Source organism: Actinia tenebrosa, unplaced genomic scaffold, assembly GCF_029948245.1.
Source record: "Actinia tenebrosa isolate PJP-AT-01 unplaced genomic scaffold, QUT_ActTen_1.0 PGA_scaffold12__29_contigs__length_12842862, whole genome shotgun sequence".
Taxonomy (NCBI): Eukaryota; Metazoa; Cnidaria; class Anthozoa; order Actiniaria; family Actiniidae; genus Actinia; species Actinia tenebrosa.
Genome location: NW_028292572.1, coordinates 2,025,806 through 2,053,029, shown reverse-complemented (window position 1 = coordinate 2,053,029; position 27,224 = coordinate 2,025,806). Strand labels below are relative to the sequence as shown.

Here is a 27,224-nt window from a genome sequence, read left to right as displayed (position 1 = left end):
AGCTAGCTCTCCAAGTTTCCCAAGGTTTACCAGGTAAGATATACATAGTGAGAAAGTACATATCTAATTTGTATTTATTTTATATATATTCTTGTCATTCTTGGTACGATCCATAGACTACCGTCACTGCAAACAAACTTTTGTTCATAAATATTGATTCAGCAAAGTTGTCAACCTTGGGATCCCAACAGCACTGGCTTGCAATACGAACAGTTTGATCCGTCTTTTGACCAATTGTCGTCAAACACACGATCTTGTATCGATCGAATCCCAGAGAAGTCACCTGACGAACGATGACGTCACTTATTTTCAGTGAAAGCTCCCGGCATGCCTTTGGGTCGTAATCCACGTTGAATAACATTTCCTGGAGGACAGTGCTTGAAATGGCTTTGACGCGAGCTGTTGGTTAATTAAACATTATTTATTCCTTTTAGATTACAGTCCCATTTATTCTTTGAAACGTTTGAATTGGTTATACAGCTAGGCTCGTTTTTTTTCTTTTTGCAGCGAATTTTGAAAATATAAAAATTTTTGCGAATACAAAAGTTTCTGGATACGTGTGGACGGGGCCTAAGCTTCTAGAAAGGCATTTGTTATAAAACTTTATAAGTTAATCTTTTACCATTCTTGACTATGACCAAAAATCACCGTGAAATTTACACCTCAAATCGCTGCAAAAATCCCGCGTAAATGGCTCTGTAGTTTTTCACACTTTCATTATTATCTATTGTTAATCTTTCTTCCATTACTGGTAGCTCATCTAATATACATAATGTAGTTATGACACATCGGCTCTTTGATTATACCGTTTTATTCATTCACTCCAACCAGCTTAACCAAGCTCAACCGAGATAACGATTGAAGATTTGAAAAGTAAGTTAAGTATATTTTTTATTTATTTCTTGTTATAACATGAACGTAATTTGTTCAAATAATTCCCAAGTCAAGACTGAATTATTTGCATATTACTGTACATGCTTAACGCATGTGTTAACTAAATCCGCTAAAATATATTTGCCCCAATTTATTTCGTTCATGACGACAGTACCTGGTAAGAACCTTTTGCTTTCATCAGGCGCCATCCTGTACGTATTCTCGTACACTAGACTCTCCGATTTCTAGGCCACAAATGGTAGCTTTCCTAGTTCATTCAATCCAACATCTTCTTCAAAAACGCTGCTTGATTTACGACTGATTTTCTCGAATGCTGGTCCTTTAGTTACCAAACCAACTCTCTCTGGAAAAGCTCTACCGCTCTTCATGACTGTCAGAACTGCTTTATTCGCAACTTCAACAGCCGTCGTATGAGCTTTTACTAGAAATTTCAATCAACGAACTTATATTTTATTTGCACGTGATAATTGTTTTGAAGGCCTTACACGCTTTATGACTTCACAACAAACCTACGTGATTGGATGATTATGTTTGTAAATAAAACCTTTATAAACACGATAAACACGGTAGCCAGCCAATCAGAGCGCGCGGCATATGAAATATTTAGAACTTATGTTTCATATTATGTCAGTTGCATTTTTCTCTGAAGAAGATGTTTTTTTTTAATAGCGCAGCGCACTGATTCTAAAAATAGCTTAAAGATTCGGACAAACATTGCATTCTGTTTAACCGCTACGAGGATTATGCGAACCGATTTTATTATTTTTACTTAAAGTTACAATAATAACCCATGTAAAGTAAGATCAACTGCGATCGGCTGTCTTCGTTTTTATTACGTCACGGTTGCGCTGCGCTATTCATAGACATTTACTATGGTTCTAGCTGAAGAAATGTTATATTCAGTTATGGTTTACAATATTATCATTTTATTTTATTTTTATTTATTTTATTTTATGAGCTTTTCCACAAGGACAGGAAAACCCCACAGAGCAAAGCTGCTCTACGGGGACCCAGTAAATAAATATTTTATCTAAAAATCAAGCATATTTGATGGATGAATACGAATTTTTAATTGGTTTGCAATCATCGCAGGAAGTTTGTACTCGCCCCAGGCTTTCTCTCGCGTTATTTACCCTTATTTGAATAGTTCGATGATGACCATCATACTGCTCCTTAAAATGCCTAGTAGATACAGTCAATTCAAAAAACGTTGTCGTCGACCAACTCAAGCCTACGCGACCGGAACGAAAGGAACTCTGGGTAGTAATCATTGAAGCCGAGTTGACTCCATAATTTTATCTGACTAGTTATGCCTGGTTTACAGCACGAACCTTCGTAGGCGAGCGGGAAGTGTTGAAGGAGACGTTTTTTTAATGCCTTCATATTTTCGGAATTGTGAACTGAATCATAACTACTTTGTTTTTCTTTCCCTAAACCCAAAGACATGCATTTGATGGATTGTTTCTCGCCATTATTATCTTTACTACTAGCGGGAACAATTAATTCAGAACGAATATTCAACCGCTTCAGTGAATTTTACCCATATTTCTTTCGGTCCAGTCGCGTACGCTTGAGCCGGTCGACAACAACGTTTTTTGAATTGACTGTATACAAGCTACATGGTGACCATGTTGGAGATTATTTCCAAAGAAACTAATGACAAATATTTTGTTAAATTCATCCAACATGGCGGCCGCGAAAATCTGTATTTTTGTTCCTACTTAATCTAGACAGTATTACAAAGTAATGTTCCGATAAATCAGATAAAAGTTACTGAGGATAACAGAATCGAACACTAATCTAAAAGCGGTTATTGGAATCAAAGCCAACACATCTTTATTTATACAAAGTGAGTAATGGATCCGGTCTGTTTCGTCGAATGAATTCTTTATGTTCAGCGCATGTTTCAATATCGGTGTTGAAAACATCGAGCCAAGCAAGAAAGCATCTAATATATTGGTTCGAGTCCCGCTGTGCCCACTAGCTGAGACTGTATTTGTCCCGATTCCTGATTAGATCATATTTAGTTTCTCGACCATGCTTGTAAATAGCCAACTAGTTTGCCTCTTTGCCAGTTGGCCGGATTCTTAAAACACTTTATGTTTCTTTGATCATTTGGTAGGAGGGCCATAATGGAAACTACTGGACTACAAGTAATGTATGTCACCCTCGTTAAATAAAGTCTATTTATTTCATTCATTTATATGTTATGCCTTATTGCTGCCAGATATTCGGTTTTCGTTTTCCATTTCGATTACTTGTGGCGAAATTCTTGCTTTTCCGTTAGCGTTCTCGGTGAATTGCTCCCCGCGATAAGCGATTTGCTTACAACACAACAAGTGCTTGAAAGCAACTCTGAAGTCTTTGTTCATGAATCCGTATATAGGAGGGTTGAGCATGGAATTGCCGTAATGCATCCATTTGGTGATTAAGATGTGTTTAACGTTAATCGGTGGACAGCTGTCATTCTCACAGAACGTGTAGATGGCGTTGATTATAACAAAAGGCAACCAGCAAACGATGAATGCTCCTACTACAACTGCAAGAGTCTTGGCAGCTTTGAATTCTCTCACGAAACTGTATTTTGAATTCAAAGATTTCCTAAAGGATTGTTCAATATTACTTGCTATGCTAATTCTTCTGACTTGATGTAAAGCCACTCTAAAGACAACGGAGTATGCAGAAATTATGATCAGCAGTGGTACCCAAAAGTACATGATCGAAGCAACGAAGTTGAATATTCTATACTCCCACATGAAGTAGCTTGTGATGGACATGGCAATGGAGTATAACCAGATGATAGCAATAGTAGTCTGTACCCTCACAGATGTTATGTACTGGTAGTACATAAGAGGTTTATCTATGCACATACATCGATCCAAGCTGATAGCTACGAGGTTCGCAATAGACGCAGTCCCTGACAGAACGTCCATAATAGTCCACACACGTTTTAAGATGTACCCCAGCTTCCACGAAGGACCAGTTACTAAATACGCTACGTATATAGGCATAGAGAAAAGCGCCACGCACAAGTCTGTTGCGGCAAGAGACACTACGAAGTAGTTCGTAGCAGTGCGAAGGCGAACGAATGTAACAAAGGCTGCGATCACGAGAGAGTTGCCAAAGATTGTCGCCACGATCATCAAAACGGTGAACATAGATGTTCCGATTTGGAACTGTTTGGAGAACGTCTGTGGATGAGTAAAGCTTGAGTTGTTCATGTTATTGGATCAGTGCTGGACAGAAGCGATATGGAGTTCTTTTAATCTCGATATATACGCCTCCAACGGTCTCGTACCCAGTCTCAAGCTGCCAGGCGTTTTACTGTTTAGCTTGAACAACCTGATAGACAAAACAGACAAGTAAATGTAGCTAATTATAATTTATTACCTAACACCGGATTATTTTCGTCTGGAAATAAATATTTTGTAACGATGCACAGAAAAGTACCCAGGAAGTAGGCTTATAAATTGCTGAGCCAAACGCGGGAATCAATCATCTAAAGGCATATTGATTTTCATTGGTCGTATAATACCATCAACCTCTCATATCGTGTCTGGAAGGGAGTAAAAAACGTTTCTAATTTGGCGGCGAACTTTTAACGGCCGAAGTTCAATCCGAGATTAATGATCAGTTGTGAGTAATATAAATCATGATTAATGATTGATGATTAATAGTCAGCCAATGTGATGGTCATTCGTGATAATGGCTTGTAATAATGCGTGCGCGGTTTTATTTTTGGTTTTTTTTCCTGACTTCACACTTAATCTTCAAGCGCTTGAGGTTATCTTTATGGCGCCCATATTATTTTAGATTTCTAATGGAAAAGTGATAAACAACTCGAAATAATTGCGTAAAAAACTGAATCAGTAGGAAGCAAATAGAACACTTGCCAAGTATTGTGTATGTTCATTAAATAAACCGCCCAAAACACGCTTAAATGACGGAAAGATTAAAGCAATCGCTCCATTGCAAGAGGTCTTTTTCCTTAGTTAAGGAGGCTCGAAACTCCATAATAAGATCATAATGCTAATGAAGAAAAAAGGACCTTCGCAGAGCAAAAAGTCGCCCTATTACTGCGCATGCTCAATTATGACAAATTTAAGCGGCAATGAAATTAATTTGGGCTTTTTCTTTCATTTAAATGATTTGGCTTTGTATTTCACAAAAACTGGAATCGGTAAACACGAGAGGCACGATGATTGTCAGTACTATCCTATAGTCATCTCAGTAATGCAATTGAATAGGATAGCTTATATATTGGTGACATGGTTCAAAGTAGAAGGCCATTTCGTCCACTCTGATCTAGATGAGGCGACTGAGTCTTTCCGTCTCATATATGACTGTTTAAATGGGTTTATCTAAACCTACAGACTAAAATCTCGATAAAAGAAAAGATAGATGCGAAGAACACTCACACCTGACTAGGCTAGGATCAGACAATTCAATCTTTTTGGAATTAACCATTTCGAGGTTGAGGGAAAACTGGGTCGAGTCCCCGGGGGGGGGGGGGGGGGGGGTACTTCCATATATGGACTATACAAGGATGATCCGCTGAACAGGGTATGGTTCCTCGAGCTTCTTGTCATAAACAGAGTATGCAATTTCACTCATGTTCCAAGTTCTTCCCGAGTTTCCTGTCATATTCAGGGATTCTGCTATCGTATTATCTAAAACTGGTTATCATGGCCGTAAAAAAACGATACGCGAGATGACATGATAATTGAAATGGGAACTCAGTGCAATTAATTATATATCTTTTGTCATAAACAGGGTCTACAAATTTGTTTTTTTGTTTTTGTTTTTTTGTCATAAACAGGGTACCCCTTTCAGAATCCCAGCGGAACACCCCTACCCAAATTCTGGAGGAGTACCCCTCCCCACCCCCCGGGGGGTCGAGCTCCAAGATGGCGCTTATTTCGTCCTCTAAACATCCCTAGCTTGACCTAATTTTTTCATCGACCTCAGAATGGCTAATATAGGCCACAAGAGATAGAAGAATAATACAATACTGGCGTTGCACCATCACGTGATGGCAGCCAATAAAGGAGGTAAATCAGATTAGACCAGATACAATTGGTCCTATCTCCTGGCATGGCTGCCATCACAGGGTGGTGCAAAATCTCTATAGGCATTGATGGGATCTTATAATGATAACGGTATTATATCTATCCGTAAGAGATAGGGATAGAAGAGCTACCTTATTAGATTGTTTGATGAAGGGATGGTACGTCGATTTGACTGTTGTCCAGGAAGATTGATTGAATATTGCTCATGTATTTTAATTACAATAGGAAGATGTCGGGGAGGGAGGATGTTTAAAATCTAAAAAAACGACTAAACTGCAAAAAAAAAATTTTATTCGAAAAACCGCTTACTGGATTCATCGTTCAAATCCCCTCCTTTAAAGACAATCAAAACACGCCTGACCGATCGATTGCACCCAAGAACCTACACTAAACTTGAATGCAAAATTTAGCTGAGAGTTTATATAAATCCCATGGGGTGTGGTGTAGGATGGGCAAAAATCTATCAATTATTGGTAAAATAGGCTAAGTTAACTAGATTCTTTTTATCAATACATTTTCCACGTTCTTTAAAAGGGATTTAACGGTTCAGTTTTTAGCGAATTGTTTGGTATTATTGTCCAGAAATCTCCAACGGCGGAATAAATCGTGCCCAGAGGCGCGGCGAATAACTAAGACTGGTGTCTAATTGATGTAGAGTGGTGTATTTGGTTCTTACACAAATGCCCTTTGCTGCCGTGCCTGCACCCACACAGATTTTCTCATTACACATCATAAACACATAGATTTATTTCCTCAAAAGATAATGTTTTTTCCCTAAGATATATAAGCGTTTCGCAAATCGTTTTAAAAAGCGATTTACAAAAAACAAAAACTAGGTACGGAAAAATGGAAGTGAAAGAAAAAGCACCTGTCGGCAGTGAATACTGTCTTTTAGGAAAGATTTGGTCTTATTATTATTTGATATTCCTGTGTTAGTCTGATTTTAGAATTAAATATCAGAGAAAAGACAAAATGCAGGATTTGTTATATATTTAAAAAAAATATTTTAGTATTGAACATCCGCTCTGGCAAACTTTGACAAACCTCATAATCACCGCTTGAGCAATGAATATTGTCTACTAATCACTGTTCACTCGACCAATCACAGGGCGCCAATTCAACTCTTTATTCAAGTCAGGCTCAGTGAATATAATGAATATTTCTAATTCTCGGTAAATAACCCGATATTCATTTCAGCTTCAATGAATAATTGTTAGTTATTGCTTTTCCCCCAAGTGTGAATCGAGTGCACAGTTAAGGCAAGCCATGATCAAGTTACGTTTTGATGCTAGATATGAAAGCCAGTGGGATCGGATAACGTTGCTAAATATAAGGTATACAATGCCGGCAAGGTCTTGTAGACCTTATCAGGGGCGGATCCAGGGAGGGGCAAAGGGGGGGGGGGTGTAGTACCCCCTTTAGTTATATAAAGCTTTAATTGATCAAAGAATAAAAAGCATATTTCTTTGTATTTTTCCCATGTTCTGTATGTCATTCGCAAAATTCGGTCAAGACCCCCCTTATGTTTTTGGCTGGATTCGCCTCTGCTTATGATTTTTCAATCTGGGAGTCAAAACAATAGGAGGTTTGCACGATGGCGTCATTGACCTCTACTACCAGACTCCCTTGCACACTTTCTTTTGTTCATTTAATTAGCACAAATTGTCTTACTATTCTCATGAGGAAAACCAAATTTAAATAAGAAAGAAATTTTGCGAAGCATCTTGGTAGTGGGAGTCAAATGATGCCATCATGCAAATGTCCTATTAAAAATATTAACCGTAAAAAACCCATCTTCACTGAGAAAGGAATTCTTTTGTTTTGACCCCAAGACTGGTAATTAGTACAATATGCGTCTATGATATGTAATATTGGTAGCAGGGCCCACGCAACATTGGCCATGGTTACGATCCGGTGTGGTCTATGGACCTTTATACACGGCGGCCATATTCATTATCAAGGCATTAAATTATTTTGTTTGACCCGCATAAATTTATTAATTATTGTTATTATTATTAACTATTGTTACTGTTAAGATGGCTGCAGCGTGAAAAAACAAAAAACAGAAACAAAACAAAAACAAAAACAAAAACAAAAACAAAAACAAAAACAAAAACAAAAACAAAAACAAAAACAAAAACAAAAAACAAAAACAAAAAAAAAACAAAAACAAAAACAAAAACAAAAACAAAAACAAAAACAAAAACAAAAACAAAAACAAAAACAAAAACAAAAACAAAAACAAAAACAAAAACAAAAACAAAAACAAAAACAAAAACAAAAACAAAAACAAAAACAAAACAAAAACAAAAACAAAAACAAAAACAAAAACAAAAACAAAAACAAAAAAAAAACAAAAACAAAAACAAAAACAAAAACAAAAACAAAAACAAAAACAAAAACAAAAACAAAAACAAAAACAAAAACATACATATTTATATCCTTAAATATGATATATTTTTGAGATAATTCGCGCACTCTGATTGGTCGAAACCCTTGAATAACCATGTTTATGACAGAAGAGGACAGAAAGCAAGCTCAGCTCAGTTCAAACAAGTGGTGATAACTAGTAGAACTAGCGTGGACTGCGTCGGTGTTTCTGAATAAAACAGTAGGAACTTGTAGATAAATTGGATCACTGTAAAAAGCTCAAACAAGATTTTGGCTTCCCGTTCAGTAGGGTTTTGAGAGCCTTCGATTTGGCTAATGAATTTGGTCTCTGGAAACGAGAATAAATACAGGAAGTGTGAAGATAGACCACGTGCTGAAAATGTTTGGAGATTGGCCAAAAATTGAACTATGGAAGTTAAACAATAAGATGCGACCTTGTACGATGGCTCGATAACAAAATCATGCTATTGTTTTCTAGACAATATCACGTGGCCTGTTTATAAGAATTCGAAGGGCAAGAACGAGACATGTCACGTGATATCGGTGAGTTTTGCTGGACTTAACTTAATAGTATAGTGCATACCATATATGCGTGAAAAACTTTGTAAAAAATTGCAAAAATTTGCACATATTAGTAAGTTCAGTAGACCTCCGTAGACCGTAGACCTACAAAACGTTATTTTCACGGATATAAGGTAAGCACTCTAGTAAATGATTTCTTCAAAATCCCTAAGTATATGTGTAGTTTATTTATTTATATATGCTCAAAAGTAGTACTTATTTGTAGACATCAACTAGTAATGGCTTTTTACTTTTGAAGTCTCGATTAAATTTTCGCGCAGTTACTTCATATAAAAATCTAAAATCTTTCTCTTTTTCCTAATTTTGCGATTTTTCTATAAGTTTGTCGGGTCAGAATTACCGTGCGTGATTGGTTCATAGGGAGTTTGATTGACGGCGAAAATAGCACTTTTTTGGTATCTACGTGTGGCTTGTGAATGCAACGGTTTGGAATGTCAAAACCTCTGGTTGAAAGATTCCTTTTCTCCTTTTTTACAACTTTTATGGCACAAATTAATTTCTGACGATGTGGTACAAGGATAAGGGTTATTACCAGCTATATATCTTGCATTTTCTGCTACAGGTGAGTGAAAAATTACGTAAAAATGGTTTTCTTTCGAGATTCGCTTCGAAGAAAATTTGATTTAGAACTTGTTTGAACAACCAAGAAATTGTAAAATTAGTCATTCTAGCTGATATTAGAAGTTTTATGTTACAAAGTAGAATCTTATTTCATGCTAACAATGACAAAATGATAAATTTAATCCAGAAAACGTTCCATAATATATTTTTAGGAAAAAAATAAGCTTACTTGTTTTTGTCGAAACTCTCGAAAATTGTAGTACTCGAGCATTTGGTTCAAGCACATGGCGCTAAAACTTAAAATGCATTAAGATTTAAAGCTTGTAGTATGAAGGAAAAAATATCTGTAAACAGTTTGAGCAATAGAATGCTTTCTAAACTTTATCTAGACATTTTTGTAAGAAAGTGGAATGTTGTATTGATGAAAACAAAATGTTCAAAATCGTGGGGCGTCCATTTTCTCAGTCGAACGTTCCAGAAACCGTTGCTAGGGAGACGACTGTTAGGTAGTGAGAATTTCAAGCAAATCAGGATCGCTTTCCTTGCTTTTTCCTGTATTTTTAAATTGAAAAGCTCGAAAATCGCGATACAAAACTTGAAATTGCGATTTTGAGCCGTCAATACAGGTTTATATTGCCGGCGTTGGATGGAAATATATTCCGTATTGGCCTTCGTTGCTTCGCGACTACGGCCAATACATATATTTTCTCCCAACTAGCCACCAATGATAACAAATTACGATTAAGTTATGAGAGTGTTTGACCGAAATGGTACATGGGAAGTACAATAATTAGAGTCGTGGGCGGTTCATAAGGTAAATAAATAGCAAAAATAATACAATTAACTGGAAAAAATTTAAAGGATTATAATTTTAATTGAAGTTGCTTGGTTATCGATCCCTAAGTGAAAGTTAAAATTAATTGAATAGCTCGAATTATACTGTTTAGCCTAGTCAGTCATCGTCTCGAAAGCACCACCTAGGCATTTGTGCTCGTATTTCACATTTAAACTAATTTAAAATAGCTCTATAAGGAAGCTACTGCCAATGAAACATCCTGTAATGACAGAAGCTTTCATGACATGAGGCTTTCAAACTGAATAGGTTGATCTGAAAGAACTGTTAATTTATTAATATATAGTTTATTGTCAGTATGTTCAAATTATGTTCAAATGTTCAAAGTGGATGTTTTGTAAACACTCACTGAAGACTTAAGTCGCAGAAAGAATTCATTTTAGTTTTTCTTGAGTTGAAGGTCATGAATAACAATTACCTAATATAATATTAATATAAAACTCATTTAAAATTAAATCTTTTAACTGCTGTTTACACAATACCTACCATTTCTTGTATCTCGGACCTTTTAAACGCTAAAACATTAATTGGAAGCTTCTTAACATCGTATCTAGTTAGTCAGCATGTGCTTGGATGGCCCTCAGCACTAAAACTAATTACTATTGGAAAACTATCCAAAACCGCCAAGCAATAAATGAAACCAGTAAAACAATCGAATCTTCAAGAGAATGCTAAGAATCCTAATATTAATGTAGATAAGTAAGCTTGACAAAAGCTGGAGTGCTATAAGCTAAGCCCTTCGGCTGCAGACGTTTGCTAATACAGGTCACTAACCCTCTTTGTTAGGTCCATTTCATTTTCATCGATTATCAGTGCTTCGTCAAATACATAGGCTTCAAAAAGAAGCTCTTGGAAAAACATCGAAACGTCGAAGTGACGCCGCTTTCAGTGGTGATATAACTTGAGTTTTTGGAGAACAAAAGGGTATTCAAAAACCTGGCCTTCCGCCTAGAGCTGGTACTAGGCCTCGACTCTGTACGCTTTTATGATTGACAGTTCGTTACAGCCAGCTTGACATGTAAGACCCTGAATTGATAAATACAAGACTGGAATTGCTCCATATCTTTATATAAGCTGAAAAGCTACTTCTTATCGCTATGATACTAGAAGGCACCAATCGCTTTGTTTATCAGTTTAGTGCTTTTAACGGCTGTTGACGCATTCAATCTTAAATTGGCTGTATCATAAAAAGATCATTAGGAACACCCCGGCCCCTCCCCCCAAAAAATCGAGTTTGAATTGTATTTGCTCAAAGCTTTCATTTCCTTTGATGGCATTGTGTTCTACAGATTTTTAAATACATTATTTACATTACATTATTTAGTCAACCCCACTTGTTTTTCAAACACAGTAATGCAAGACTCGAAGATACGACAGATTCTTACACACTACTTGTCCATTTCTACGTCCTGCATTATTTTTTCTAGCCTTTTCATCGTTTTAAAAGTGGCCTATTACCCTGTTTTTTAATAAGTCAGCGGTGAGCTACGAGCTTTAATTCTTTTTCAACATGAACGGATTTCCATAGAAATATGCGTTTTTCCAAATAGTGTGCCCTTGGCGTTTTCTAGATTAGGATCCCCTTTGACGAAAGGATATAGTGTACTTAGTAAGGAAGCCCTTGATTTATATCTCCAGTGGCAAAAATGAACTTCAAATTTCTTATCGAACCCTGAAACAACTTCTGTGTTGATCAAAGTCAGGGCACGGTTATCTCACAGATCGAACCCTTTCAGGAACTCAACCTCTGTGCAGATCAAAGACAGACTTGGCTAATAGTCAAAGATCGAACCCCGAAACAACCTATAACCTGATATATGTTCAGGACATAGCTAACTCACAGATCGAATTGGCATGTAGTTTAAATTATCAGGTTTTGCGAATGGAGGAAAACTCTCCCTCTCTCTTATCTAGCTCTCTAGTGTCTTCTACTGTTTGTCTTCCTGTATTGAAACATAAGCTGATAAAGTTAACGTTAAGTGTACGTTAAGTAGTTTTCCAGAAGTTTCAACCTTCAGCCCTTCCTCACGGTCACAACCCTTTGAACATTTAACATATACATAAATTTGTTTCAAGTTAGTTTTTATTGCGTCGTGCATTATTGGAACTTATTGTCTGTCTGTCTGTCTGTCTGTCTGTCTGTCTGTCTGTCTGTCTGTCTGTCTGTCTGTCTATCTGTCTGTCTGTCTTTACATAGTATGTAATAGCGACGGGACTTTATATAAAATACAACTAGTTATAGAAAACACAGATGGTGTAGCGGTGAGAACGAGGTTTCGGGTAGTCCTCCGCAGCCGTCATTAGTTTCGGTCATCTGGGACCGAAACTCGGACGTCGGGCTCATATATCATTTTACTAGTTTTTAGCTAGTTTAATGATTAATTTTTAAATCGAAGATATATAATAGTGAGTTTAGATTTCGTTTGTTCTTTCATTTTTATTGATTAAATTTTAATTAATAATTTAATTTATTTTTAATGATTAATAATATAGAGGATATTACATGGGCGCCATTGTCAATGAATTCTTTTGTTATATCCTCCAACATGGCCGCCGAGTTTTTGTTATTTCACTCTCTTGGGAATGGTTGAAAACCATCAATTTATAAACTAATAGCTTAAATACACATGGTAGAGTGCAAACAATTAATCCATGAAACACTAATTACTAAATAGTACAAAATAGTGCTAATTAAACAATAGAAAACAATGGAGTTTGCATGAAACTGTGCTATTTAGTATTACTAAAGTTTCACGGATTTACTGTGGTTACTCTAACGATATTTTAACATGTGAAAATAAATGCCAGTTTTATAAAGGATGAATATAGGTATTTTATGGATATTCATATGAAAATAACAATTGATTTTTCATTTTCATTTTTCATAATCAAAATTATGCTAGAGCATGTTGTACATGTACAATTTTCATCGTTGTTATTAGTACTTAATGAATAATATAATATAAACTATATTGTTACTATTTTGAGAAGAAAAAACTAATTCAAAAATCCAACTAATTAATATCGTTAAGCCTGGTAAAACAAATAAACAAACTAAAAGTATAAGAGTAATGATAAAAAGGTAAATTATACACCGTGAAAAGATGAAAAAACTTGCTGACGTTTCGGACGCTAGTCCTTCGTCGGAGTAAAAGAGAAAGAGGTGGTAGAAAGGAGTGTTTGTATGATAGAATAAGACAAAAGAAACCAATGAGAACAAGGTAGGCAAGGAAACAAAAACAAGAAAGAGTTAGTTGAAAAGTATAAGAGATAATTTACTAAGACGTTTATAAATGCTGGTGAAAACAGTTCGAATCCTACCTCCGCTTCTCTGCTTTTTCCTCTGCAGCGCCAAATCAGTTTTACCGTGTTTCGTACCTTGCGCCTCAGTATTGAAGTGAAGCAAAGTCTTCAAAGCCCTTATATAATATTCCTATATAACATATTATATATATAGCCAATATCTAGTGACATTACTGGCAGTCGCAAAAAAATTAATGATAACAAAATCGAGTTGGTAAAAAGATTGAAAGCCAAGAAGATGGTTGATAGATCACGCAAAGGATTTTTCCCTTCCTCGATTGGATAGTCGAAACAAACGTTTTACACAAAGATATTAAAGAGAAGCTCTCTAATGCAGCAAGAGTTTGTGATTGTTATCAGATGCGGATATATCTAGCTAGTATGAAACCATAATGTTCAGTCAGATATCTCCTCTAAACTATAGCCTTAGACCGGATTTCTTTATCTGCAGATGATGATGAGGTAAAGCAGCCAAATGAATTCTCGATAATTGGGTCTCGAACATTCTCACATTTAAATATACTTTTGCTCATTCATAGAAGACTATGTCATCGGCTTCTTAACTTAGATAAGACTGATTACCGCTCTTACAGCAGTTTCGTACATTCTTAGGAAATAATGTACTCGCCTCTGTTCACCGGCCTCTGCATGGGGCTTCAGGTTTGATTCCTGGACTTGCTAACACGATCAGCAGAGTTTTTTTGAGTCTCTCCCTTGATTCAGTCGAGAGTTTTCTCCAGGTACTTCGCTTTCCTTTCTCCGCAAAACCCATAACACGATATAAATTCGAATTCGATCTTTGAGTTAGCCGTGCCCTGACTTAGATCAGCCCAGAGGTTGTTTCAGGGTTTGATCTGTGAGTTAGCCATGCCCTGACTTAGATTAGCCCAGAGGCTGTTTCAGGGTTTGATCTGTGAGTTAGCCATGCCCTGACTTAGATCAGCCCAGAGGCTGTTTCAGGGTTCTATCTGTGAGTTAGCCATGCCCTGACTTAGATTAGCCCAGAGGTTGCTTCAGGGTTTGATCTGTGAGTTAGCCATGCCCTGACTTATATCAGCCCAGAGGTTGTTTCAGGGTTGTTCTGTGAGTTAGGCATGCCTTGACTTATATCAGCCTAGAGGTTGTTTCAGGGTTCTATCTGTAAGTTAGCCATGCCTTGACTTAAATCAGCCCAGAAGCTGTTACAGGGCTCGATCTGTGAGTTAGTCATGCCTTAACTTTGATCTGACTAAAGATTATTTCAGGGTTCTATCTGTGAGTTAGCCATGCCTTGATTTTGATCAGACTAGAGATTATTTCAGGATCGATATGTGAGTTAACCATGCCATTTCTTAGATAAGCCCATAGTTTTTTTCAGGGTATTGATAAAAATTTAAACACATTTCTATTTTTTCTAAAAAGAACATGAACAAGACGCTACGTTGCACATGCATCACCTCGTGGACCCACTCAAGAAGAATCCTTGAATCAAGGTTTTTACCACCAATTACTAATTTCTCGCGCGCTGATTGGCTATTTTTAATGATCATTAAGAGGGCAGACCAATAAGCTGACTTCAATGGCCGCGCACTCTTTCCGTTGGTTGTTTTGATCACTAAAAGACGTCGAAATAATGCGTGTTAGTGAAGTTTTTTGTGGTAAAAGGAAAAAAAAAAAAAAAACAAGTTCCCTTTTCTATTGTCTGTACTCTTACCGAACATGGAATGGCGTCAGCATATAATCCAAACTCACTGCGCTCGTGATTCCACTTGAGTTTGGATCATATGCTGACGCCATTCCAGGTTCAATACCAGTAAAGACAATGGAAAAGGGACCTTGATTTGCTAAAAAGATATTACGAACTCTACTTAAATGTGATCCGAGTACAGTAATGGAACCGGAGACCCCACTGAAGTGAGAGAGATGTGTGCACTACTGCATGCTACACCAACCTTGATTTTACGAAATCTCTTGTCCAAATCACGTGATTTAAACCCTTAGTAAGGTCGACGAGTCTTTATCTTTCGACGTGGGAAACGATTAACTTGTGTTTTGATTCACATATTGAGAACCGCGGTAACACACAGATAGAGAAATATATGAAAGGCTTTTTATAACCGGCTTTCGGGCTGCAATTCGTCGATGTTTTAATTCGTTTAGCTTTTACATGTTTTACTGATTAGGTTAAGCGATCTTTACCGAGCACATTTTGACAACAAATAGCGCAATGAACGATATAAAATCCCCCCAAAATCGTTAAGATTTGCGTCTGCTTTTCGATTAACACAAAGCGAACGTGCCGCAAACATTACTCATTACAATAACATTATCATTCTTTCAGCGGCTATTTTGATATTTGTGTCGAGTGCTGAATTACTTTGTTCAACGGCCAATGACGCTCACAGTGAACGGAAATATCATAGTCGCCTCTATAACACAAAATCCAGCCGTACCTTGGAGAATAGTAAGCTTTTAAAATAAAAGCCGCACATCGATGTGTATATATTGGACTTTCGTCGCAGACAACTGCATTATGTGCTCCGAAAACACTTAGAGAATCCATTAGAATTGAAATAACGAAATTGCGAGATATTTTTACGATAGCATGCTAAATTACGTCTGAATGTGTTTAATATGGCTCTTCGTAGAGTGATTTTATTTAACCCGTCAAAGAAAAATGACTATTTAGTAAGTACTAGTTGATAAGACACAAAAGAAAACAATGGGTTTAGAGTCTACTACTGAATAAAAAGAATCCTAATGTCCGCGACGTCTGAAAATAAAGTTGGTTGGGGAATTATTAGTTAGGAACTAAGAAATATTAGGTATTTCGTTAGTACCATCTCAGTAAATTTATGAACCGTTGAGAAAACATTGAGTAGGAATACAGAGCAGGATACGGGATCAAATGACTATAACCGGGAGACATGGAAGGGATGGAGGAACATCGCAAACCATTAGTGGCAAACTGATCCATTCTGATTGTATTACTGATTGATGAAACATTTCTTAATCGAAGACTTTTTAAAAGAGGATCAAATTCACAATTATTGTCAAGAAGCGTCTAAAGTAAAATTGGTTATTTAAAGAGAGACGGCAATCATCCTAATGTGTGTAGCCATATACAAGCGGGGTTTAATGTAGCTGATGATGGCTTAGAGGTGCTTAGCCTTGGCCCTTATTTCATTACCTGACGTCGATAGAGGTTGCACTAAGACGATTAGTATTAATAAGAATAAATTATTAAGATTGACAATAGTGAAAAAATTTGAAAATCAAAAAAATTAAAAAACGGACGACAGAGACAGGAAAGATCTTACTATTTACTTCCCAAAAGCTAGAATAATATTCTCTATTTATTCTCTCTATCTATTTGAAACTTCCTCGAAACGTCCTTGCCAACCGGGGGAAGTCGATCTGGCAATCTTCACTAAGTCATATGAAACGTGTCGATGAAAGTTAGAACTGTCGGCTAACCCCACAGCCTTTATAAGACATACCAGTCAAATCGTACTTAGTAGAGGGGCACCCTTCTACTGACTATGGTCAAATCGACTAAATGTAACGGTTTCTCCGAATTATTGATATATTTTTGCATAGTTAGTAAAAAACTCAAAGTCCATATTCTCCCTAACTAGGGGTTGTTTCTGTTCGTTTCCTCCCCCCGTAAAAATCAACATGTGAAGCCGGGGGTGTTATATGTTGTAAATATAGAATATAGTGGTAGTGCGGTGGAAGGAACTTCACGGAAAAGCCTCTTACAGGGAGTTAAGGCTTTAAATGTGTTTAATATATAAATATGTTTATATGACATTTTGCAATTCTACTTTAATTTTGAATGTTTTAAGAACCGTCTACAAAACCAAAGAATCCATCCGTTAAATATATTGATGGTGTTGAACTAATGATGATTACAGGTTTAATAAAACGCTCAAAGCAACTTATAAAACGCTCAAAGCCACTGATGACAAATTTAAATACGCGAATTAGTGAATTGCCACGGCGGCTGAACACAACAATAAAAAAATCTTTTGACAAAAAATTTTGAAAAACGGCGCATTTGAAAGCGCTATGTTGAATTTGCGCCACATTAATAAATATATATCATCATTAAACATCCTAGGAAAAAGGTAAAAGAAGTGTATCATAATAATTTTATTCCTTTTTAAAATGAATTTGATTCGAAAAAAACGTGGTAAAATAATTTAACCCAAATTTAACCCAATTATTTTTAACAAAAGAAAGGAAAAAAAGAAAAAAGAAAAGAAAAAAAGGAAAGGGAAAAAGGAATGAAAGGAAAATAGATGCAGTAAAAACAAGATGTAGTAGAAAATATGTATTACCTTGATGGTCGCTCAGGATATGAGAGAAGCTGTAGTTAAGTCCTTCAACCTCGGAGGACGATGTGTGGTACTGTTTCTTTGATGCAGTTTGACCATTAATACACAGTATTTCACTCTTGGAGATCTAAACATTACTTTAAGTGAGGTTGGAGCTTATCTGTTTTAGTACGACGCAAAACAGGAAACGACAACATCACACCTGCTTGGCGGTGTGTCACGGGCTTAAAAGGTTAATGAAAAAAGAACATTTTGACAACGAGCATTTCAATTAATTAATCTTCATTGAATCGAGCGCGTCAAAGTTTGGGCGGAGTGAAGATTGGGAATAGCGCCAATTCAACATAATCGTAGGAAATCTCGGATCATATGCTTATAAGGAATGTTGTCGAGTGGAAGAAATTCGCGCGCGGCTGTCCTTCACGTGGATTCATACTCTTTCGCTAATTTAAGTATATATATTCTTAAGCATTTGTTCTTGAATATATTTTATTCGAGAAAATTTTGAAGAATATTGGTGCATTGTTGAACGGATGTTGACAAGGAAATTTTGTCAAGATGCGTGGAGGGATTCCATGTTTTTGTTGCACTGCTATCGTTACTGTCTAGATCATTAGTGACTAAAAATACCATCAGGTTTCTTTCTTGAATATATTTTATTCGAGAAGTCTTGAAGAATATTGTAGCATTGTTGAACGGATGTTGACAAGGAAATTTTGTCAAGATGCGTGGAGAGATTCCATGTTTTTGTTGCACTGCTATCGTTACTGTCTAGATCATTAGGGACTAAAATACCATCAGGTTTATAAAAAAACATAAATAAATAAATAAATAAAATAATAATAATATTAGTGGTATTGAATTTAAAAATTAATAGAATAACCATCCATAAAAACTCATCGTTTTAAGGTATCATCCATAAAAACTCATCGTTTTAAGGTTTTTGGAATCTAAATTAAAAGACTTCGATAAAATAATCAATTAAAATAGAAGTTGAAGGAGCACGTCATTCGAAGGCTTATTTGAAAATCGTTACGTGACTTGCTTTAGAAGGTTTTAAAGCTCCAGCTCATTAAGTAATTAATGTGTAGCAGACACTCTTTGCCAATAGCTCGAACAGGAAGACACTTGATGAAGTTACTGATTGAACTTCAAAAGTGTCCCCAAAGTTATATACTTTCCTAGAGTATTTTTGTTATTGCTGTTATCACAGCTTTAAAGTCTAAAGATCTTGACAATGCATCATTACAAATCTGTTTGTTTAGACTTTCTGACCATCACCATACCATTCAAAGGTGCTTGAGATAGGATCCATTTTTCCTATTAAGAATACTCCTACGATATTATAAAGGGTAGCTAACCTACTATTAATTCATCAAGATGGAATGTAATGTCTGGAATTATGCTTAGATGACTCCATATGTCTTGAACGCAAGCGTCTATTTGACTGGAGGCAACACTATAGGGCCGGTAATTATGAAGTATTTTTGCCCAACTGTTCAATCAGCGACACTCGATCCCTATAACTAATTGAAACTGACTGTAAGAAAACAAAACAACCGTATTCAAACATCTTTCAATTCATGAAATGTGTTTTTGTCACTCGGTAAAGATCTATATGTTAAGTGTATGCTACATCGAGTGTATAAGCAGATTAAAAAACCTGCCTCAGTTCTTTCAATTCTTTTTCTATTTTTTCCTTTTTTTAGAAAATACTTTGTGGGAGAACTAAAATGAGGTTTAAGAGTAATTTTTTCATCACAAACGTCACTTCATACAGGTCTGAGATTCAGTGGCATTCTTAAATCTGATGGCATAAAAACATTATTGCTTTCAACTTTTGAATGAAATTTTCAATTACATTTTTAAAATTAGGATTCTTTCACATACCAATACAAATAGATTCTTGGATGTCGATGTGTGGGTTCGTATTAATGTTATCATCTTTTCATTAACCCCAAAAGAAATATCTATATGTATCTGATTAGAAGTTCCGCTAATAATGACAATTACCGGCCAATCATTTTGAAGTTTTAATTTAGAAAATGCGTAGGCCATGTCGAGCAATTTTCTTTTAGACCAGAAAAATTTGATTTTTACATTTTCCAGTACTATTTGTGACACAATATCATTCAAAATAGAAATCTAGTTTCTTACTATGGCATGGCTATCAGCTGAGTGGTGAATTTTGTTTTAGGCAATCACAGCGCGTTTAGCTGTTTTGCCTTCGGCCCTCATTCCCATGCTACTGTAACATTTTTAAATATTTTTACATTAACATTTTTATTGATTCACACACACATAAATATTTACAAGTATTCACAGGAGCAATATTAATGAATAATGAAAAGAAGTTGAAACTAAATTAAATAATTATAAGAGAAAGAGCTAATTTATGGTGTGTGTGTGGTTGTCGAAGTAGTGAAAACTTTCGAGTCGACCCATTGTAAAGGTTAACTTTATGACCAAGAATATAGCTAACTATTTACACAAGATGGAGAGCTTTAATCTAAATTGTTTTGAACAATAAATATAGATATAAGTATAATGGGTGTTAGATCTGAAAAGCCTTTAATGAGTTTTTAGTGTAGTTCTCTTGTTCTCTTTGTCTTAGGTTTGTTTATAAGTGTTCTATAGCTTTTGTTTCACTCGTTTCAGTCTAAGTATTTTCGTCATTGTTTCGTCATTTAGTCTTGTCCCTTAGGAGTTTTTGTACGCCATATATACGCCCTCTATGTAAATACTTAGTTAGTTGGTGCTCGCAGTTTCGTCCCTTCGTACACAAATGTAAGTTATTCGTTTCAATAGTTCTTATCGTTTTGCAGTTTAATGTTTCTTAGTTTTTCCTATTTGTCATACGTACTAAGTTATTTATCTATTTAATGTGTTTATTCAGTCTTTACCGTACGTTTTACGTATGTGTAAGAAATAAAATCAAGAGTATGGGACAAGCAGTGCCAACAATGGGATATGTATATATGTTAATAAATATTGTTTAAATTTGGTATATGCAATAATACGTAAAGATTACTGTTATTGCATTACTTTTGTTACAGCCCAATACGTTACGAAAGGAGGACGAGTGGTACGAAGCCCCAAGAGACTAGGATATTAGTACCCTCCCCGGGTGGGGAATAAATTGTAACCCCTTAAGGAATCGAATTTCGTGCTGACATGTTTGTAATGAAGTCAACGTCTCAAGTAAAGTTGTTGAGTTGTAAAAGGCGTTTTCTGTCGTCAGTTCCACAACATTTGGTCCTTCGAGCCGGATTTTGCATCGTAAAACTAAAAGGAAGTAATTCGTAAAGCGATTGAAAGCTGTGGGTTGACTAAAGTTCGAAATTCCAAGGTCAACATTCATCAGTCGTCACACGTGTTCGCCGCCATGATGGCCGATCAAGAAGAAGATTATTTTAGTCGCATGTCTGTTGAAAAACTCCGTGCCATTTTGCAATCAAAGGGTTTGTCGACGAGTGGAAAGAAGAAAACTTTAATCCAAAGGTTAGAAACACATGAATTTTCTCTGAAATCGTATCAACACAAAACACTCGACATTAATGATGCAGACTCTTTGCCGACACATAAAGAAAATAAACAAAACGCCGCTCTAACGAAAGTTGAGCCACATTTAGAAGAAATCGAGCAACTTAAACGTAAATTGAAGATATTGCAAGGAGATGTCGAATCTCTAACCCTTGCTGTCACCGAATTAAGTAAAAGTTCAACAAATAAGATCAAAATGCAAATGAGATTGCAAAGATTGAATGAGTGTCGTATTTCATGTCTCGATTTAAGAGAGCAGTTCGTATCCCTCACTGCTGAAGATGATGTTGAACTTCGTAATTGCAACGAAATTTTGAATGCAATAGACAGAGCTATCGATATCGCTCAAGAGTATATCGAAACAGCAATTTGTAAATCAGCTGAAAGTGTATCGTCTAAAGAAACCCGCCAAAACCTAAAATTACCCAAATTAGAATTACCTACGTACGGTGGTGATTTGTTGAAATTCCAGAACTTCTGGGATCAGTTTGAAGCCGCTGTACATAACAACGACGACTTACCGGACATACAGAAATTCACTTATCTACGCTCAGTACTGAAAGCTAATGCATTGCAAACCGTTGATGGATTCGAAGTCACTGGAGCGAATTATGTGCCCGCAGTAGAAGCATTAAAGCACAGGTATGGTAGAAAACGAATTGTAATTTCATCGCTTATAAAGTCAGTTATCAACTTGGAATCAACGACGAGTATGTCTGCACGCGCCTTACGTGACCTGCATGACACATTAAAGAACAGGACTAGGGCCCTAGAGGCTCTAGGTGAACAACCAATGGCACATGCTTGTATCTTGTTACCAATGTTTGAGTGTAAACTTCCGCATCAGCTTCTAGAAAAATGGGAGTTAGAGCTCGCAGACATTAAAGATGAAGAGATTGATCTCGAATTATTCTTCAAGTTCCTAAACCGACAACTTGTCTCAAAGGAAGCTGGTGAAAGAAACCAGCAAGCAACTTCTACTTCAGGTATCCACGGTCAAGGTAAAGTTAAAGTTGAACGAAAACCTGCTGCAAACGTCAAACAAGACAGATTAACCACAGCATCTACCCTGTTTAGTGACGCAACCAGTGTAACACCTTGCTGCGTATTCTGCAAATCTAATCATGAGTCAGGGGACTGTCCAGAGTTTAAGAAAAAATCGGTCGAGGAAAGATGGAAGCTAGTCAAGTCAAACAAGCTGTGCTATAACTGTTTGAAGCCTTCTCATGCTAAACATTTCTCCAAGGTGTGTCGTCAGCCTAAATGTTCTGTAGCTGATTGTGGTCGACGTCATCATAACTTACTTCACGAGCAACGTACTTCAACACAGACACCTACAGGTGCTACATTAAATGGATTTGCTACAACTGACTTCAAGAAGCCAACAGAAACTTTGTTACCTACAGCGATTGCCAAGTTGTATGCAAATGATCAAAGTTTAGTAGCACGTGTACTCCTAGATTCTGGAAGTCAGCGATCATACGTTCGTAAGACCATTGCAGAAGCAGTCGGCCTTAAAGGTCCAACAGAGTCAGTAAGTGTCACAACGTTGGGTGGTGAGACAAGTGAAGCAAAGAGACTACAACGAGTAAAGTTTTCTCTCTCTGCGGTCAACGGAAATTCGTCGGAAGCTGTTACGATGGAGGCTCTTACGATCCCAAAGATCTGCAATCCACTGGGTCCTGTAAACTTGAATCTTCATGAGAACGTTCATCTGAAAAACTTGAACTTTGCAGATTCTTATCCACGTGATTCTGTGGAGATAGATGTGCTGATTGGTGCCGACTTCTACTATAGCTTTGTAACTGGAAATTGTGAAAGAGGAAATTCACTAAACTCGCCAACAGCTGTGGAGTCAGTTTTCGGTTGGGTGCTTACAGGCCCAATAGAGGGGACAAGCAAAAATACTACTTCTATGATAGCAGTCTTAGAGAACACTGAAATTACTCAGACTTTGAAAAGATTCTGGGAGCTGGAAGCAATTGGAATTTCTAAGGAGGAGAGTGCCGTTCGTTCCAAGGAAGAAGAATGTGCAGTTGAAGACTTTAATCGCGAATTAAAGTTTGATGGATCCAACTACGAAGTGCGGCTATCATGGAAACCGAGCCATGCAAATCTGACTGACAACTACAAACAAGCTCTGCAGCGATTGGAAGGAGTTGAAAGAAGACTGAAACGTGACCCAGTAAAGGCAAAGGCTTACATTGATGCGATCGACCAATATACGGAGAAAGGATTCGCAGAGGAAGTTCCCGTCGAAGAGAAACAGTCCACGAACGTTAGATACTTACCGCATCACGCTGTATTTCGTAATGATAAAACAACAACCAAATGTAGAATCGTGTTCGACGCCTCGGCGAAGGACGAACAAGGCGTATCTCTGAACGACTGCATACTTCCTGGTCCTGCCTTACAACCAAATCTAGCATCAGTTCTTACCCGCTTTCGTACTCACAAGATTGGTCTGCTCGCAGATGTAGAAAAGATGTTCCTGCAGATCAAACTTGCAAAACCAGATCAAGACGTGCATCGTTACTTGTGGAGAGAGCTTAACTCCGATGAATTACCACGTGTCTATAGAATGAATAGACTTACGTTCGGCGTGAACTGTAGTCCGTTCCTTGCTATCGCAACAATTCATGCGCACGTTACGGGCTATCTCGAAACTGTTCCAAGAGCTGCCAAGGAACTTTTAGAAAACATGTACGTAGATGATTGCTTGACAGGTGCAGAAACAGATGATGCTGCACTAACATTGACTCAAGAACTAACTGAAATCATGAAGAGTGGTGGTTTTAATCTCACAAAGTGGGCAAGCAATTCTCAACAAGTGATGGACAACATTCAGCCTGAACACAGAGCACCGTTGCCAATGGTAGACCTTGCATCAGAAGAGTCCCTCAAAGCACTTGGCGTGTCATGGGACTTAAAGTCAGATTGCTTCAGATTCATTCCCCCAAAGGAAGTGGCCACATCTCGCACCCCCACTACGAAAAGAACTTTGCTTAGCCATGCTTCAAGGATTTTCGATCCTCTTGGATTGATATCACCGTTCACAGTGAGAGTTAAGATCCTCTTCCAGGAACTGTGGAGAAAAGGATTAGAATGGGATGAATCTCTAGACTCAGACACTGAAAGCCAGTGGTCCTCATGGAAAACCGAGCTACAGCAAGTTACGAACATCGCCATACCTCGATGTTTCGGCGAAGGCCTTAACTCGAGATCAACTGTTGAATTGCATGGATTTGGGGATGCTTCCCCAAAGGCATATGGAGCTGCTGTGTACATGGTAGTAAAGGATGAGTCTGAGCAGGCAACAGCACATCTTGTTATGTCAAGGACAAGAGTCGCACCTATTAAAACAGTTTCACTACCAAGACTCGAACTCTTAGCTGCAGTAGTTAACGCTAGACTGTTGAAGTTTGTTGTAGAATCACTTGATATGAAGACCAACCGTGTTGTATGTTGGACTGATAGCATGGTAACACTACATTGGATAAGAGGACCGAGTTCTAGCTGGAAGCCTTTCGTTGCCAATCGTGTCTTAGAGATACAGTCAACATGGGACCCCGAGAACTGGAAGTACTGTCCCAGTAAGGAGAACCCGGCAGACTTGTTGACACGTGGTTTATCGTGCGGTGACCTTGAATCTAGTGAACTGTGGTGGAACGGGCCCAAGTGGTTAACCTCGCCTGTAGAGGAGCATCCAGCTCAGAGTTTTTCCAAAGAGGAACCCGATGACTGCAAGAAAGAGAGAAGAGCGACACATTCGTGTACATCTGTCCTAACAAAACCTGTACTGATAGTGGATCCAAACCTTTATAGTACGTGGTTGAAGTTGATTCGTGTTACAGCCTACGTTCTTAAGGCTGTAAGATTGTTCAAAGCAAAAACTGTTTCTACTGTGACTGAACTGTCTAGCGAGGAGTTGAAACAAGCAGAGATGTATTGCTATAGAACTGTTCAAAGGGAAGTGTATTCAGAAGACTACAAGACACTGAAAGAAGGCAAACAGCTGACAAGTAGCAGCCGTCTCCTTCGACTTGACCCATACTACGACGAAAAGAATCAAGTCTTACGAGTAGGAGGACGACTGCAGTTTGCGGACCTTCCTGAAGAGAACAAGCATCAGATTATCTTACCTCATGGACATATCGTTGTACAAAGACTAGTAAGAGATTTACACGTCCAGCTGTTGCATGCTGGGCCCGAGACTGTTCTGTCGACTTTACGAAACAAAGTTTGGATCACTCAAGGGAGAAGAGAGGTGAAAGGTATCATTGGCATTGACTTCGCAGGCCCATTGTATGTGAAGGAAGGTACAAGCACCAAGAAAGCCTACGTGTGCGTGTTTACATGTGCGTCTTCGCGTATGGTCCATTTGGAATTGACGAACAGTCTCACAACAGACGATTTTTTACAAGCGCTGAGCCGTATGACAAGCCGACGAGGTTTATGCAGTACGATATGGTCGGATAATGCAAAGACATTTAAGGCTGCAAGTAAGGAGATCCAAAAGTTCTATGGTAATCCTGCAAGGAAGAGTAACGCTACGTGGAGCAAGCTCGACCAAGACCGTATTCAGTCAGAATTGTCGTCCAAAGGAATAACATGGAAATATATCACTGAACGTTCGCCATGGAGAGGTGGTTGGTGGGAAAGGATGTGCAGAGCTGTTAAGGAGCCACTTCGCAAGGTTTTGGGTAAAGCACTTCTTAGCTTCAGTGAACTTAACACCCTGCTTATAAAAGTAGAGGCAGTTATCAATTCCAGGCCATTGACAGCAGTAAGTGATGACCATAGAGATCTATCGCCAATCACTCCCGCTCATCTAACCATTGGAAGAGCACTTGAAAGTTTGCCAAGCCCTACGAAAGACGACCTCGAGAGTTCAACAAAAGGAACAGTCACAAGATATTTGTACTTACAGAGATTGCTTAATCATTACTGGAAGCGTTGGGAGAAGGAGTATCTGCATAATTTAACGACAAGAGTCAAGTGGAAGACTACAGAGCCCCCCGTGCAAGTGGGAGACATAGTGCTAGTCTCTGAAGATAACGTTAGTCGTCTAAAGTGGCCATTAGGAAGAGTGGAAAAAGTACATCCCGGACGAGATGGTCTCGTTAGAACTGCGACAGTGCGAACAGAGAAGAACATTATACACAGACCAGTACAGCGTTTACACAAGCTAGAAGTTGAATCAAGTCTTCAACAGGAGTACAAGGAAAGGGACTTTTCTCCGAATGGTGGGGAAACGGCTTGCGAACAATCTCGTAATTCAAGTGAGAGTGAATCTGATATTGTCCCCCAGAGTGGACAAGGTGGGGAAGATGTTACAGCCCAATACGTTACGAAAGGAGGACGAGTGGTACGAAGCCCCAAGAGACTAGGATATTAGTACCCTCCCCGGGTGGGGAATAAATTGTAACCCCTTAAGGAATCGAATTTCGTGCTGACATGTTTGTAATGAAGTCAACGTCTCAAGTAAAGTTGTTGAGTTGTAAAAGGCGTTTTCTGTCGTCAGTTCCACAACAACTTTAAACTTGCAGATTAGAACTAAGTGAAACCCAACTTTTGCGTATTTTTCTCTTTTCTTTTGACTAAAATGAATATACGTGCCTACAAGAAGCAGAACAACGGAAAGGAAGAATGAAAACAATTTCACTATACTGTCAAATTGCTTCGCTCTTTCAAGCTCCAAAAATGCTT

General features: G+C 37.6%; 3 protein-coding genes across 3 annotated transcripts; 1 reads left to right on the top strand and 2 right to left on the bottom strand.

Moving 5' to 3' along the window:
* Positions 1-94: 94 nt before the first annotated feature.
* Positions 95-1,262, bottom strand: LOC116296340 (dynein light chain Tctex-type protein 2B-like). The gene is made up of 3 exons (XM_089028354.1): positions 1,161-1,262; positions 968-1,118; positions 95-399 (listed from the first exon to the last, which is right to left on the bottom strand). Exons 1-3 carry the CDS (start codon positions 1,260-1,262, stop codon positions 95-97), a joined length of 558 nt encoding a protein of 185 aa, XP_088884480.1.
* Positions 1,118-18,193, bottom strand: LOC116296351 (beta-2 adrenergic receptor-like). The gene is made up of 2 exons (XM_031704358.2): positions 17,976-18,193; positions 1,118-4,236 (listed from the first exon to the last, which is right to left on the bottom strand). Exon 2 carries the CDS (start codon positions 4,113-4,115, stop codon positions 3,102-3,104), a length of 1,014 nt encoding a protein of 337 aa, XP_031560218.1. The 5' UTR covers positions 4,116-4,236; positions 17,976-18,193; the 3' UTR covers positions 1,118-3,101.
* A 3,167-nt stretch (positions 18,194-21,360) lies between these two features.
* LOC148911923 (uncharacterized) lies at positions 21,361-26,913 on the top strand. Its single transcript, XM_089028353.1, has one exon. The coding sequence runs from the start codon at positions 21,361-21,363 to the stop codon at positions 26,911-26,913; it is 5,553 nt and encodes a 1,850-aa protein (XP_088884479.1).
* The last annotated feature ends 311 nt before the right edge of the window (positions 26,914-27,224 follow it).

Bases quoted from the DNA above. Each gene is read 5' to 3' on its own strand.
- LOC116296351 (XM_031704358.2), bottom strand. From the start codon at position 4,115: ATGAACAACTCAAGCTTTACTCATCCACAGACGTTCTCCAAACAGTTC.
- LOC148911923 (XM_089028353.1), top strand. From the start codon at position 21,361: ATGGCCGATCAAGAAGAAGATTATTTTAGTCGCATGTCTGTTGAAAAA.
- LOC116296340 (XM_089028354.1), bottom strand. From the start codon at position 1,262: ATGAAGAGCGGTAGAGCTTTTCCAGAGAGAGTTGGTTTGGTAACTAAA. The intron at 1,119-1,160 runs GTTGGATTGAAT...TTTGTGGCCTAG, and splicing joins GCAGCGTTTTTGAAGAAGAT to AAATCGGAGAGTCTAGTGTA. The intron at 400-967 runs AATATGCAAATA...ATTAACCAACAG, and splicing joins ATGCGTTAAGCATGTACAGT to CTCGCGTCAAAGCCATTTCA.